General features: G+C 35.0%; 1 protein-coding gene across 12 annotated transcripts in view; it reads right to left on the bottom strand.

The window, feature by feature from the left end:
• Positions 1 to 563: 563 nt before the first annotated feature.
• The window catches only part of NR2C2 (nuclear receptor subfamily 2 group C member 2), a 46,336-nt gene continuing 30,666 nt past the window's right edge, over positions 564 to 16,233 (bottom strand). For 6 of the 12 annotated variants that reach the window (XM_075158506.1, XM_075158513.1, XM_075158510.1 and 3 more), the window contains 3 exons: positions 13,352 to 13,489; positions 11,705 to 11,810; positions 564 to 9,481 (listed from right to left, as the gene is read on the bottom strand). In XM_075158506.1, coding sequence (XP_075014607.1) covers positions 9,307 to 9,481; positions 11,705 to 11,810; positions 13,352 to 13,489 — 419 coding nt within the window. In that variant the 3' untranslated portion in view covers positions 564 to 9,306. Of the gene's footprint in view, positions 9,482 to 11,704; positions 11,811 to 13,351; positions 13,490 to 14,620; positions 15,184 to 15,608; positions 15,644 to 16,233 lie in introns of those variants that run through there. The other 6 variants (XM_075158512.1, XM_075158514.1, XM_075158518.1 and 3 more) reach the window with 6 other exon arrangements.

The raw sequence follows: 16,233 nt of genomic DNA, 5'->3' as shown, positions 1-16,233 counted from the left end.
CCTTCTGAGCTCCTGTCGTTTCTTTTCTAGATGCTCTACAGATAGAATAGCAAATTGAATGCTCTGTTGTGTGGACACAATTTCAATTGGCAGAGGATCAACCTTTTCAAACTTAGGCATTATAAAGTGCATGTGAAGGGAACTAAAACAAGACCCAATGCATCGCCTTAATTTAAAAACTGGGGAACAGGAAGGAGCTACCACATAAAAGTAAACATAAAGCATTGTCTATTAATAGCTAACTACCTCCTCAAAAAAAACTGAGAAAAACAGAAGGCTGATGAATTAAAACCTTTAGGAAAAGATCCTTCTTCTCCTGGAAGTCGCTCCCTGGTGTCAGTAAGGTTCATGGGATTTATCTTCTGTCTTAGACCCGGTTAAATCACTCATAAGATAATCGTTGTAGTGAAGGGAAAATACTGTTTCTCCCTAAAAGATAGTAAATTATGTATTTGGCTTAGACACCTAATGTTTAAGAAGAAACTAAGTGAACTTAAAAATAAAACTCAAGAATGCATTTATATTTGTAATTCACTTTAATGGTATAAACTTCATTTAGGTAGTAGTATTAAGCCACAACAATATAATGCCACATTTAAACAGCATTTAATAAAATGCATAAGCTAAATCATGCACTGCAATACTCTATATACAAACACAACAATGCAAATTCCTCTTCATGACTGAAGACATTGATTAGATATAAAATTCAGATTAAAAAAAGAACATGCTATTATTTTTAAATGCTATCACACATAACAATGCTGATTTCACAGAAGCAGCTGTGAGAAATTAATAACTTTTGCACGGTTTTTAACTTGGAAATTAAAATATAATAACATAAACAATAGTTTTCTAAATTATAATGAACAGAGACTTCCAGAAAATATCCCAACAAATTAAAAGTAGATGATTCCTTTTATTAAAATTTTTGTAGGAGCTCAGAACTCCCTGGTATGCCAAGCAGATACAAACAGTTACACAATGTGCAGTTTTTCAGTTGTGAAACTATTTGAACACTGGCTTGCAATGTATTTTGGAGTACAGATTAATTATTAAAAACATTCCCACATTTAGCATCAATTCCATGTACAAGAAATTTAACATACAACTAACATGTTTTTTTCTTAAAGAATATCCTTTTTATTTGAAATTTATTCAGTCCTACTTTTAACCCACAATCATCGAAAATATTTCAAAATGGACCTGTGCCTTATTATCATTTATCTAAAATCATTAAAAAATGTATGAGAAGCCAGTTATGCAGGGGTGTTAGATACCTGGCAATAGGTGTGCTTCTCAGACTTTTGCTTTCTGTGATCAAATACAGAAAGCTGATTTCACATTCCACAGTTTCCATAGAATATTACAACAGAGCCTTTATTGCCGCTTAAATTTGAGCACATTTTGTCTTTCAGAATACAAACAATTCAAACGTGTGTATAAAACAAGTTCACAATTTTAAAATATGCTCTTTTTTCTAAATTCACAATTGAATTTTTAAACAGGTTCAATCCTGATCAATACCCTAGTTGGCTTCCTAATCTTTAAAAATGTTACTGCAGTACAATTACGTTAATAGACATTCAGGTTTCCATTCAGCCTTTAAAGAGGAAAGCAAACCTTATTCAAACAGCACTGATTGTCAAGACACCAATGAAGGACCATCTGTCACAGGAATTCCTGCCATTAATTTAAATAATTTCCCTGCTGAAAATCTCAAAAATAAGATTTGAAATGTTAAAATGGTTTTTTTACAGTTTTTTTCTATATTTGAAACAAAAGCTTATACACACACACTAAACGATAGAGCAAGAAACAGAGAACATTCTTCGCATTTTCCATAGCAAAGACTTTACAAGCAGAGGGCCTGACTCTGAGAGAGACTTGTGTTTTACTTTAAGCATGCAAGAAGCTCACATTATTTTAACTGGCGTCTGCTCATCTGCTTAAACATACACAAGTCTTTGCCACATTAAGTACAAAAGGTGGAAATAAACACCCAGAAAATTCCGCTTCACCTTTTTAATATGACAGAAACAAGACTTGCTGAACTACTCCCCTACACGGTCTGTGAAATGCTTTTTTAAAAAAACAAAGTTAATAGAATTACTTTTACAGAAGACTTCCTTTGAACTTAGGTCATCAGAAGGGAAAAGGAACAAGAACTACTTATATTTTGATAATTTAAATGTTTGAATACTCCTTATGAGTAATAAATTGTCTTCCTGCAAGTCTAATTTCGTAAATGCTCCATGCGCCCAGCTGCCATGTGAACAATGGAAACTTCACACACACAGTGCAAGATCTGCACAAATTACAGTTTCAGGAAAGGACAGAACATTAAAATGGCTATAAGTCTGACAACTAAGTGAACTAACCAGCTTTGTTTAGTTTAAGCTAGACAATAAAGAGAATAACTTTGGAAAGTGAATATGCAATTGAAATGCATCATGAAAATCCTAAATAAGTCTTGATGCTTGCTAAGAAATAAAATAACTGCAATCTCTGTCTTGTTTAATTACCACTGTAACAGAAATGTCGTTGTTTCATGGAACAGAGGACATAGTCTTTGTTTAACTAACGGTTTGGTTCATGTTATCATTATGGCAATATGAGTATTGATTTTTTAAACAGCATCCGCTGCATCCTGTTCTGTGTGCTACAGTTCAATGATAAAGGGCAAATTGTTTTTCTTTCAATTAGCCACTGCTGAAGACTTTAACAAAAAAATCAAATCTCTTACCAAGTTTCACTGCAAAATAAAACTTTACAAAAAAGTCTCTCAGAAGGCTGAAAGAGAATGAGTACATATTGAAAACAGGGAAGTATTTTCTATGACTGTAGTTATTTATTTATTCATTTATTTTTAACAGACATTGTATGTTCAATTAACTATTCACTGGCAGACTTTTACATGTCAAATGAGAAAAGGTAAAGGGAGTAATGTAAAAGCCAGAAAATTCATGGAATATATTTGCCAGTTCTGAACAGAAAATACTAAATTCAGGCTGGGTTTAGAAAAAGGTGCAAACCTCTGAAATTCATGAGGATTCACCTGCTTAAGCGAGGCTTAGTTTGGGCTAAGAAATGAAAACTAGGAAGCTCTGGATTAGCAAATGAATGAAAAGCTTTAACATATAGAATGGTATGAATACATGGCTACATATCTGTACATATATACATACACTACACACTTTCTATACACTGTACATAATATATTTAGACAGCTAGGTATAAACATACATTCATACACACATACATACAACTATGTACATATGCATTAGCTGCTCGAGTGAGTTTTAGAATTGAACACGCAGAAATGCACAATGGTGCGAGGCACAAAATAAAGATGTGTAAAAACCTATCAAACCCTTTAAAAAGAAGGAAGACAGGCATGAATTTAACAATAATAAGCCATTTTCAAAGCATTCGTGTAACTCAGAGGATAAAACAGGCTGTGGGAATTATGGAATATTATGACAGTATTACCACAACAAAAAGCTCAGTAATAAGGTAATTCTGGGTTTGATGTTTTCCAAGTCTAGAGCATTTAAACTCTATGAAGAATTTTACTTTAACTTGCAACCTCAGTATAAATAATGTTCTGATTTTTTTTGCACAAATAATTTCCCATATAATGTTGATAACACTGATTGCAGCAGCAGTAGGATTGTAGCATTATCTAACAAGAAGGGTTATGGCATTTTTCATTAAACAATAAGCCTGAACTTAGTTCAGGAGAATTTACTCTTAAAATGATTCAGCAACTTCAGAATGAAAAGGTGCAAAAAGTAAATGTTTTCATTTTCTCCCCTTTGCCATGCCCTCTTGGTAATTTTTCATATAAAGCTGGTTTTTAAACTAATTTTCTGTCATTCAAGATCCAGTAGATGCTGGCAATTTGTCCTTCCTCTGCCCCTTACTCTCCTCTATAGGGTGAACATGTCCTTATTGTGTTGATTCTCCCTGGATATATGGAGGCATTAGGACTGCAGATGTTGTGTGCTGCTCTCGCAGCAGGCCCATGCTTATCATCAGAGCAAACCACCACAGCAGCTATTCTGTTGCTGTATGGCAAGTGTGGCAAACTACTGGGACAGACGGGAACCTACTTGTTGCTTGCCTGGTGTTTCTGCTTTTTCTCTTATGGGCAGGAGTACATGAAAAAGAATCAACCTACCCTGCTTTTGCACTCTAAAGAGTAACCGAAGGAGAGGAGAGGGATTTAAAATAGAAAAACAACATTTTAATTTTTTTTGTTCTTTTCAGGGTGATATCATCCTGTAGGTATTTGCTGGTGCACTTCTGCATGTCCAATTGACCTGCCAGTTCTACTGCTCACACCACCCAATTGAAACAGGGCCCCTGACTGGTGCTGTTATTGCAGAAAGCTGCTTCAATCACTGCTTTTTTGGCAGTATCCTCAGACCGGTAATTTCCAGTTCCCTTCTCCTGGCTAAACTGTATTCTTGATACCCTTGCTACTCATGCTATTTGGTGCTTTTTCAAATTATCCCTTACTAATTAAACAGCAGGTAATCAGGGAAGAATCCTAACTACCCTCTTAATTTTAATGGGCAGGAAAATGTACTGACACCTTCAGCATCTTGGATGAAATCGTTCAGGAATCTATGAAAGTCCTGTGTACTTTACACAACAATGAAAACACTGCAGTGTTTTACAGTCTCTGACAAAGAAGAAACACAGTCAGGAAACTGGTTTCACCTGGAAGCTTCAGCCCTGACTTGTTTTCCCTATCACACCTCAGAATATGCCCTTCGCGAAAGGGTACTATAATGATAACGCGGAGCCGGCTGTATTCAGCACAGAAACCTTGAGTAAGTGCTATTCACTGGAGGCATTATGCCTTCCCTGAGGGCCAAGTGCTTCAGATGATGGTAAAAAGAGACTTGGTAAACGATATCAAGTCATCGATGGTGACCGACAATAGTTTCTTGCCTCAGAGTGCTCTGAAAACTAAGCCTCCTTAATAATCTACCATTTTAAGGCAGCTAAAATAAAGACTTGTATGATCGATCTCCCCTTGGAGATGTATTTTTTCCTCTTCTACCAGTTTCATGCCAGGTGCTGCAGTGGCACCAAAATCATTGTATCTAATTTACAAGCAATGTAAATAGGCAGAGAAAGATTACTTTTGCACATGGTCTTAGTTCTGTGTCTCTTTAGTCTGATGTAAGTAAATTAAGGGAAGAAAAGTAGTATTCGTTCTTGCCCTTGTCACAAATACAATAAAAATCATTATTACAAAGTTAACCCAAAGTGGTCCTACACAGTTATTGATCATTGTTCTTTTTATCTACAAGATTGAAATCCAGTTCCTTCTCAAAAGAGTTGGAAAATAAATGAAGCACATGGAGAATGGATATTATTGACTCATTATCACTCCCAGCATGCCCTAGTTTCAGTCAGCACAGAATTCTAACAATTGTCTGAATAAATTATTACCAATATACACATGTACTCAAGTTCAGATAGATCTAATCAGATAGTTTATCACTGTATTTCTACTGAGTTAAAATATTTTCATTTCAAGAGCAGCAGAAACAGGACCTCGAAAAATCTGGAGAGACTGAATTTCAGGCACTAAATAGAGCTTCAGTGAGATGTCACTTTTCTTAGAATCATTTTCAGACTGTGATCCTTTGACTCCTAGTTCTATAAACACAAGTTTGGCATTGAAATTTGGCCTTTATGAAAACAAGCTATTTCCATACTTAAAATCAATAAAGTTTTTCAATAATTGTTACAATCATAAAAAACCCTCCTGTCCCATATTCATAAGCAAAAGTTTGCACTTGCAAAGAAGAAACAAAATGAAACTAACCTAAAAATAAAGCTAGTAAGATTAGCCTGTTACCATCTTCCAGTTACTGGCAGGGAGGATGGAAAAAACCTCAGAAATGACAAGAACTACATCAGCCTTGTAGTATTTTCTGCACACAGTTTAAAACTTGCTTGAGTCTGCAGCTGTACTGTGTACATTGTTCTACCTTCATTATGTTAGAGTGGCCTGAAAGCCCAAGCACCAGAAGAGGCTGAAAATAATGTCAAAGGTTAACACAGCAAGAACAACTTTGTGAAGCCCATTTTCCTTAGATGTGCCTGTTTCTATTGCTACCAAGCAATACCTAAACTGTTGGCGGAAAGAATCCCTTCACCAGTTCTGTGCCTCTTGAACATCTATCTTCTATTGATGGCCATACAAGGAAAAGAAAAAGATTTCTTTGAATGAGCTAAAATAGCTTCACTGCTAGATTACACCTAGATCACTGATAGATTGGCAGCGTCACTGCTTGATACACCAGAGGGTCATACTGCCATTGAGAGGGACCTCGACAGGCTGGAGAAGTGGGCCGACAGGAACCTCAGAAAGTTCAAAAAGGGGAAGCACTACGTCCTGCCCTTGGGGAGGAACAACCCTAGGCACCGATATACGCTGGGGGCCACCCAGCTGGAAAGCAGCTTGGCAGAAAAGGACGTGGGGGTCCTGGTGGACACCAAGTTGACCATGAGCCAGCACCATCTCCTTGCCGCAGTGAAGACTGATGGTATCCTGGCCTGCATAGGCGAAGCATTGCCAGCAGGTCAAGGGAGGGGATCCTTACCCTCTACTCGCCACTGGTGAGGCAACGCCTGGAGTGGCCCTGAAGTCCAGGGAACTATTTGCAGACTACCAGAGATGGATCAAGGATAGCATTATGTGGCCTTGCATTTGTAGGGAGTGTAGTTTATTTGTAAACGGAGCTGCATGATATTTACCATTTTGATTTACAAATATAATACAATGCATACATTTTAAGTTTTATTTCATGCAATCCCTCTGTTCCCAAAAAATTGTAGTGGCTTTATTTTATTTCCTGAACTGTTATGCTCACAGCACAAGTAAGAAAAATTAGGAAAACAAATTTTTGCGCAGAAACTGGGGCCCTTTTACTTGAAAAATTGGAAGTTGAAATGATGTTTGTCATGAAAAAGCCAGCTGGTGTGTATTCCAATTTGGGAAAAAAGATTCCAATGGCTAGTTTTTGTGCTAATGAATATTTCATTTGTCATCAACAATGCTTACTTATCTGCTTAAATGATTTTTACAAAATACTGAAAGCAAATTAAACTGCATAATCTTTTTTGCAATGAAAAATATCACAGAAGTTCAATGCATACTGCTTTTAGAACAACAATGACATAAGCCAATAAAATTTTAAATTTTAACAAAAATGGCCACAACTCTTTCCAAGGTAGCTACTTCTGATGTTGTTAATATCACAATTAATTTTTAAGTTGTATACCCTTAAAACAGGGACTTTGCATCGGAAGTGCTGACACAATCACACAAGAAGTTACACTGCAATAAAACAGCTAGTACAAAATTCTGCATTCCAGTTGACTTAACATTCAGAATGCGGACCTTCCATCACGTTAAAAATATGACAATTTCATTTGCTGTAGCAAAAGCTGAGAGAAATGAAAGTGCAGTATTACAAATCTCTGCATGTATATTGGACTCTTCTAACACCCTTCTGAGAAAAGAAGATTCTGAATGCTGTAACAATGGTAACTGTAGAAGACTTTAATGCATCCAGAAACTAAAATTAAATAGCCTTCTGTGTCACAATGAGTGCTACAAATTTGAGCCTCCTAATGAGAATGAAATATACCAGGGCAAGACTTTTTATTACATCAGAAGCCTCATCTGGAGCTGCTTAAGTTCTTTTGGCTACAATTCAGACCCCTTAAAAGACACAAACACCAACCTGGTTGGTGTTTCTAAATAAATGTCAGTAACAGAAGAAAAACAAAAGTGCTGAACTTACCCTTAGATTTTTGTCACATAAAAAAACGCAAGTAGAAAATGCCTCTACCATACAAATAATTAAAATAATTGATGCATCTAATGAGCCAGGATCAGATGAAGGTATTAATTGCCATGACTTCTTTTTAAAGTTTGATTGTTTAAAATATTTAATGTCAAGAATAATAAATTATACTAAAATGAAAGCAATGCTAGCAGCTAATGGCCAATACTAGAAAACATGATGGCTCATCACTCTAGGACAATTAAAAAGTAGTTAATTTTATAACGCCATGGTATATCAGTCATTAACTGCAATTGTTCGTGACTGAATGTGAATCCTAACTATATTTCAGTTTCAGACTGAGTCATAGGAAGATTGAGAGCACTGCAAAATTGTGAGTGGTCAGTCAAGGAAGGGGAGCGGGGGAGGGAGAAATAAAGTAAGAGAGCTGTGTAATATATTCTTGCTGACAGCCAGAGGTTCTACATGTTTCAGGTTTTAAATTGTACCTTTGGCTGGATGATGAGGGTGTTTAGGAGTACAGAGAGAAGGAGTAAATTTGGAAATACAAAGAGCATACTCAAAAAGCATCACACAGCTCTACTTGAAAATGACTGTTCTTCCAGTTAATGACTGATTTTCCCCACAATCGAAAGGCTTCCTATTAGAATAACATTTGTCATGACTGTGTTGGTCTGAATAGAAACTTTAAGGATCCTGAATATTTCATCATTATTGTGGCAAACCCCACATTTTTTCTCCTGGTTTGGATAATTCCTCTAGCACGTAATAGTCACTCTGACTGCATCGTACTGTGAATTACAACTGCACTAATTTAACAGAGTATAGTTTCATATAATGTGGATATCTGATTTAAGAATCCACATTAATATTTCATGCATAACACAAGAACAAGTGACTTATTGTAGAATAAGTGATTGTCTCCTGTAGCATTCTACATTTTCACAGAAATCACTAGCATTTTGATTAAGGACATATGCAATTTTTTTCATTTTCCATACTCATAAGCAGGATGTTGATGACGTCGCTTTGACAAGAAGTGCTTACAAAGTGCTAGTATTATACCCTGGCATTTATTAGATATTAATTCCAAGGATATTTTTAAATATATACATACTGTTCTTTTTACTTTTAAAGTAATTTTATTACTAATCTTTGATATTATAAAACTCTATTTTTAACCACTGATAATTTCTAAATACAAAGCATGTGAAAAGTATGTTCAGTAATCTATAGCCTTTTAAATGAAAGGCATAAAAAATATTCCTTGTGGCAGAAAAGGTCCTATAGCAGGTCTTTTAATAGCTGCTTAAATTTTGTCAACGTCAGCAAACAGACAAGGAGAAATCTGACAGGAAACTGATAACAAGTTGGAAATATTTGTACATACCAAAATGCTATTCTTTTAACTTCGTAATTGTATGTTTTTATGAAAATTACTTCAATCCATTAAATTGTGTTGTTCCCACTATGCAGACGTGCCAGTTATTTGACCATTATATTCTGCTGTTTCCATTTTGAGAATGTAGGGGATTATGCTGTCAATGGGAACATTTCCAATGAGACCAGTAAAAAATAGTTCCTCGGTAATGCTAGAGCTCATCAGCCTAAGTGCTGGCAGGCGAACTAGAATCCGGGCTAGCCTGAAAAAGAAGTTCAGTGGATTATAAATACATATAATACTAGTTTAAAATACTTTGTAGCTAAAGAGCTGGATCTGCTTTTATTATTACCATAACTCATGAATGGGAGTACAGAGGCAATTAAAGCTAACTGAGCTACCATAAAAAGAATGGTTACTTTTCCATCCTGCAAGTGAAATGAGAAGCCACCATCTATCTTTGTGATTTTCCAATGAAAAGGACATATTAGTGCTCTTTGTAGATACGTGTACGTACAAACACACAATTCTCCTGGTCTGCTTTTGAAATTCCCAGCTCTGGAAGCACTTCACAGTTCAAGACAATGCTGAGACAAGTAATATTCCTATTGACTAGTGAGAACATTTGCACAATTTCAAGAGTAAAAAGCTTAATTAAAATTTAAATCATAAACAGCATAGTCCTCAGTTGCCTAGCAACCTAATGACAAACTAGATAGTAAGAATGGGACTGGATATGTATAAAAGGAAATAAGAGAATCTGCTTCTGATGAGAAAAGGAATTTGGAGGGATGTGCTGTTACTCACACATATTGCCAAATGCTGTGGTTTTTTATGTACCAGTATGTTAACAGATATCCAATATAACGAAGTGATCGTATTTAATTTCTGGACTTTCAATGCATTTGAAATGTAGGACAGTGATGAAAGCATATCTTCTGTGTTTATATGGCAGATGTACATCACAAATGCCAAAATAAATTAATGACCTGAGCCAGAGCCATGTAATAGCAAACTTTAGGCAGCACTGAACACAGGCCTCTGGAAAATGCTTGAGTATCTATGGAGAAAATATATAAGGTCCATTCTGCTAATATACCATATCTTGTAAACTTTAGGGGAAAATTGCAAAAAGATCCAAGCCATGCTGCTGTGTTTGTGAAAACAACAACACTTGTGCTTCTATCTCAATTTGTGCCAGCATTCAGTTGCTCAGAAATAATCAGATTTGTCCTCTAAGCTTATCTATGGGTGAGCGTGGGGATTATAGACATTTAACTAGATATAGACAATTAAAATACAGGACATTGTTTGGGAAATGTAACACACTGATTTTCTTCCTTGAGCCCCTAATAAGAGAAGCAAGCATATGGAACAAATTCTGTATTTCTTTTTATGGCAGATATCCAGCTCTCACGCATCAAACCAGAATAATTGAATTGTACACAGAAGAAGAATGTGGGATTTGAGGATATTTCTGAAGTACAGAATCCCATCTTCACTGCACCTAACTGGGAATCCTGATGCCCTTTCTGTCTGTTGCCCCACACAATGTTAACTCTGTAAGATCAGTGCAGAAACCAGTTTCTGAGATGGGAGAAGCTCTTTCTTTTACAGGCGTGGGGTTTGTTTTGGTTTGGTTTGGTTTGGTTTGGTTTTTTTAAGTTACACTACCCTCAGACCTTGCTTAAATGCATGGGGTTGCATACTTCTTTACATGGGGATACCTTTCACAGTAAGAGAATTATATTCTAGGATATATTGCTAGACAGAAGTTAGAATTTCCCTTGTAGTGCAGAGAATCATTGTGTTGATGAAATTTAAAATAGTTTTGAAGGACATTATTAGAAAATAGGATAATTATTTCTAGCAAGTAAGAAACAGGAAGAGTTGGGAGGTGAAAAAACAAGTTAAGATACTTTCACAGAGAAGTCCTTGGAAATTAAAAAAATAAACAAAGGAGAAAGTAAGTAGGATGTGGGAGTTTCTTATAAACAGAAGCTTAAGAGTTGGTTACTGTTCCCCACATGGTTTATAAACTGACAGTTTAAATACTTTTCTGCATATGTAACTTGATAAACATTTAAAGGATGATAATCACCTTTTATTATCCCAAAGCCTCTTTGACAACTAACTTGAAAAAGGAGGCAGTTTGAGGCAGTTGAGAGTTATTCTTGAGACATCTAATAAAGTAAGTCTGTTTACTTTTCTAAACATGGCAATGAGACTCTCAAAAAAAAAGCCATTCAAAAAAAAAAAAAAGTACTCAAGTTTAATTTACGTGGAACAAGCTAGACAGCCATTCTTGCTTCTACCTATCTTTAAACAATCTGCTTGCTTTTATGAACAAGGTTCTAGTTCTTTCTCATCCATAGTCAAAAAAGAACAGATGTCAAAAAGGAAATTTTTACATCAACGATGTTATTTTGTACTTTTGCCAGCTATGGCCCACAACATTACTTTGGGTACTATAGACAATAAATACCTATAAGTATCTTCTGGATACGTTTTTTGTACATAGTCCTGCAATTCCATCTGTGCCTTCTCCTGGAATTTTTCTATTTGGGTTGAACTGGTCAGACCAGGGTGATCTAAAGAAACAAAACATTTCTGTATGTCGATTGTTTCCCTATACATTATGAAATATATGTAGTTATAAGATTCTTGCATTAAATTTCATTTAAATATTTGTCTTGGATCGTGATGTTTAACGTCTTAGCTGTATAAAGGAAACCACTCAACTGGACATTTACTTCTTGGCTTCAGAATTAGCTTACTCACTTTTCTCTCTATAGCTGTGTGTATCCACAAGAAAGTAGAAAAAGATTAAGCCTGTAGGTGTGTACCAAGCAATGACACTCCTCGTTTCTAAACTTGCTTTTTTAAATGTGTTTGCCTCTGTGATTTCGACTAACTATGCTCACTGAGCAGTATCTATAGAGTTGTTTTCTTGACAGATCAATTTCTTGACCTTCCTGAGTCTGTCTCATGTTTTAATTCCAGTTGGCTCAGCTCCTCAAAGACAGTCACATGATCAGAAAAAAAACAGAAAATACCACATATCTGACTATGCCCAAATATCTTCCGTGTTGTGTTCCAATTGCTCTTCCCTTGAAACGGGACAGAGCTAGCTTGACTTTGGAGAGTTTCTTGCTCCTCCAACTTGACTAAAAATCCTAATAAACCTAACCCTAATGGTACAATCTACAAAAAAAATTTCAAAAGCAAATTTCAGGACCCCAATATCTTGTAATTAAAGTAAGTTTTACTACAAAGAGAAAAATAATATCAATGTTTAAAAAAAAAAAACAAAACCCTGATAACAAGATACTTCTTTTCTTTGTATTTTGTTAAATTCACAGTGGTATACACCTTTGAATTAAAGTAAATAATTTACGTTTCTGAGCAAGAGCTTCCCTTTCACTCAGCCTGTCAGCAGTTTTAAATTAACTTTCTGTGTCCTAGGAACATTTCTCCACCTTTGCTGAAGAGACTGTCACTTCCCATTTCTTTAATGTCCTTACCTTATCATTCCAGAAAATCTCAAGTGTCTTCTTTGAGTAAATCCTCATATCTCATAAATACTGTTGATCATGCTTTAGTTGTCTGCTATCATTTTTTTGGTAACAAATGGAAGGCAGCCTGTTTACATTTAGTTTTGGAGATTTTGTGGAAGTTCCATATAAAATACAACGGTAATTCTGCTCATATTTCACCAATCCCTCTTATGAATGTATTAAAAATATTAAAATTTAAGCCACTTTCTTTTTGTCACTGTGAAAATGTATTTCCTCTAATCTTTCCTACCATTTACTTCACTAATATTGCTAGTACACATGCCAGATAACTTAATACACATAGATTCTCAGCTGAAGATAATTGAGAGTCTGGTCTTCTAAGGTGGCTGTACAGGAAATACCTGATATATTGGAACTGTAAATAACATGGATATGTTGCTCCAAAGTTATTTTTAAAAAACATATTGTTTGTGATAAATCATTATGGAACAATCATTTTATCTGCAGCTTAACAGATCAGTCTCATCTCAAGACATTAATCTCATTAAAAAATTACCAAAACATTAACATATGAATGCTTATATTTAAAAAGATAGGGTTACTAAATTCCTTACCAGGGCTAAAGAGGACTATAGCTTTAAGGTATGCATATTCATATCCGTCAATATCAAGCTTGGCCATGCTGTTACAGAACTCCTGAAGCTTCCAGATGTGTTCCATGACTTGCTTTATTCTGTCTCCAGAAAGTTTATCTACAAAAAGATACTGCTTACTATTTCATGTGAGCTCAAGTATATCTGATATATTAACCAATATCCTTTTATAAAACAAGTGATGTGACTTTGTGTCATTTGCTATCTTAAAACCACTTAACATATAAGGATGGCCTAAATGATTATGGAAGTGAAGATTTATAAAGCTGAGTGAGACACAGGGCTAGCAAACAGAATGTTGACTCTTTTGCATAATTTTGCCAGTACAGCATAATCTGCAACACCAATCTTATTCCAGTGATGTACTGTTCTGAGCAGAGACTCTCAAACTATGGTGAATTATTCTACAAATGGCTAGAGTGATTCTGGGAACGAACAAAACAAATGCTATCATGCAATCCCAGTTTTAAATTCAAAGAGTATTGAGTTAGCTTTTCCACAAGTGAATGCAAGAGCAGTAATGGCAGTGCTAGTTTTTCCTCTATCTGTACTTTTAGAAGTGATTTTTTCCTTCTGATGGGGTAAATTCACTCAAATACATGTGCACAGATTCTTCCATCATTTGAAACACCATGTTCCTTATGTTGGCTTCATATTCTTTCTTAAAATGTTGATTTAAAAAAAAAAAATCTTATATTATTTGTGCATAAGTTACAATTGAGTGGCATTAGCTGCTCAGCTAGGGAGGGAGAGATTTCTATTTTGATAAATGTACCTTCTCTCTGCGTATCTGCAGACTAGTCAAAGAATAAAAACCTTAGAGATGACATTAAGACAAATCTTTGAATATATAATTACTATAATCAAACTTCAGAGGTAAGTCAATTCACAAGGGATAAAACTTTTTCTTGAGAAATACGTCAGAATAATTTTATTCCAGTCATGTTCTCTAATGCTAGTATTTCATATCATTATAACTTAAATATTTTACCTTTGTCTGTACAGCTAATAGTGTATATGATTGCTTAGACCCGTGTGCCTTAAACTGAATCTTTGATGTAATTTATCATTTTACATATTTTCTGAAACTGCAATAAAAAGATTGAACAGAAGAAACATTTTTTGCACAATGTCTTGAAATAAGAATGAAAGCATAATCTAAATTTCTAAAATACATGAATTGTGATACGAGTTTTTAGTTACTCACGATGGATCAAGATAGACATGATGTAATGTTTTCATTTCTATATTAAGTGGGAAACGATGGTGCAGAAATATTCAGGAAAAGTGAACTTGAATTCCAGAGTTTCCAAATAGCTTCATCACTAATATGCTTCCTGGATAAAGTTCTGAAATCTCTTCACTTTGTTTTGAATTTTAAAGTTATAATACACAATATAGTATGGTAACTTTGCAGAATAGATAAATAAAACAAATCATCAACAAATCATAGTAAAACAAATCATCCTCTTTTTTTGGCCAGTCTCAGGTAACGCGGTATGACTGGAAGTACAGGTTGTAGAACAAATTTTTTTTTTTTTTTTTTTTTGAGACATGGGAACAGGAGTGGAGCCAGCTTAAGGTTGTAATAGCCCCACCACTTAGTCCTCCACAAACTCATTGCCTGTAGATGGAATAGACAGCTCTATTTATTCTGACAGAGATATAATTAAAAGCCTAACCCTGTGCAGAACGTACAAGGTGTGCATTTCCCTGTTGGTCTTTTAAACGCTCGCCTCTCTGTGCAGGAAAAGAGCATTAGTTTGTTGTATTTTGAGGGCTGTCCAGGCTCTCTTAAATTACAAGAAAAAAAGAAAAAAAAACCCAACTATATTCATTATGAAAGCATACTATCCATTTAAGAAACAAATTTCTGTCTAATTTACTTTATCATAATGAAGCTAATAAAGTAGATTAAAACAAATGTACTTTACTAGGACTGAAGGTTATTAAACATTTTTTTCAGATTATCTACTTTTGTACATTTTATAGTTCTACAATCAAGTTTTACTCTCCTCAGTAAAAGCCTATTTTCCAATTTTTTGTATGCACAATAATGGCACCACAAAAATCATCACACAAATTGATACCAAACAGTATTCTGTAACTACTTTTAACTCACATTTAAATTTAAGCTAGCTTTCATGATATATGCTGTGTTTGCAGAGTTTAAAGCTAGTATTGTTTTTTTCCTCCTATTAAAAAAATGGAATGTTATTCTCACACTAATCAATCATATTGATTTGGAGCATCCTGAAAGAAAAGAATTAAAAAAAAGCAACCATAACAGATTATCATCCATTCTAGATACAGTCATCATTATCAACAGGCCAATACTGAATTAAAAAATAAAATTACATATATCTTCTTAAGAGTGTCAAGAAAATAGGTTGTTTAATGCTTCAGAGGGTAATTCAAAATACATTAATCATTACTGCATTATAACAGTATCCAAAACCGTTATACTTGCAAGAATATTCTTGTTATGATACTTGGCAAATGCTATAATTTTACACTGCAAAGAGGAGAAGGAAAGTTCTGGAAGGAAAAAATTCTGGTGTGGTTTCGAAGAAGACATCATTATTCTAAGAGGAAAAAAAAAATTACATCTGGATGGGAGGAAAGCTCTGTGAGCACACCCAACTTTAGGATGTACTTGTCTTTCCTTGTACTGCCAGTCAGATGTGGAAGACAGGAGAACACGTCCTCCAACCTTATCCCCATTTCTTCTATGGACACTTCCATCCCACAGAGATCTCTGTGAGGTCAGTGCAACAAAAGTTGTAGATGACCAGAGGAAAGGTAATTATGCCAGAGAAGGCTTCTCCTTCCCCTGGATCCTG

This window comes from Calonectris borealis, chromosome 10, assembly GCF_964195595.1.
Source record: "Calonectris borealis chromosome 10, bCalBor7.hap1.2, whole genome shotgun sequence".
In the NCBI taxonomy this organism is placed as follows: Eukaryota; Metazoa; Chordata; class Aves; order Procellariiformes; family Procellariidae; genus Calonectris; species Calonectris borealis.
This window is presented reverse-complemented; position numbering and strand designations above follow the sequence as displayed.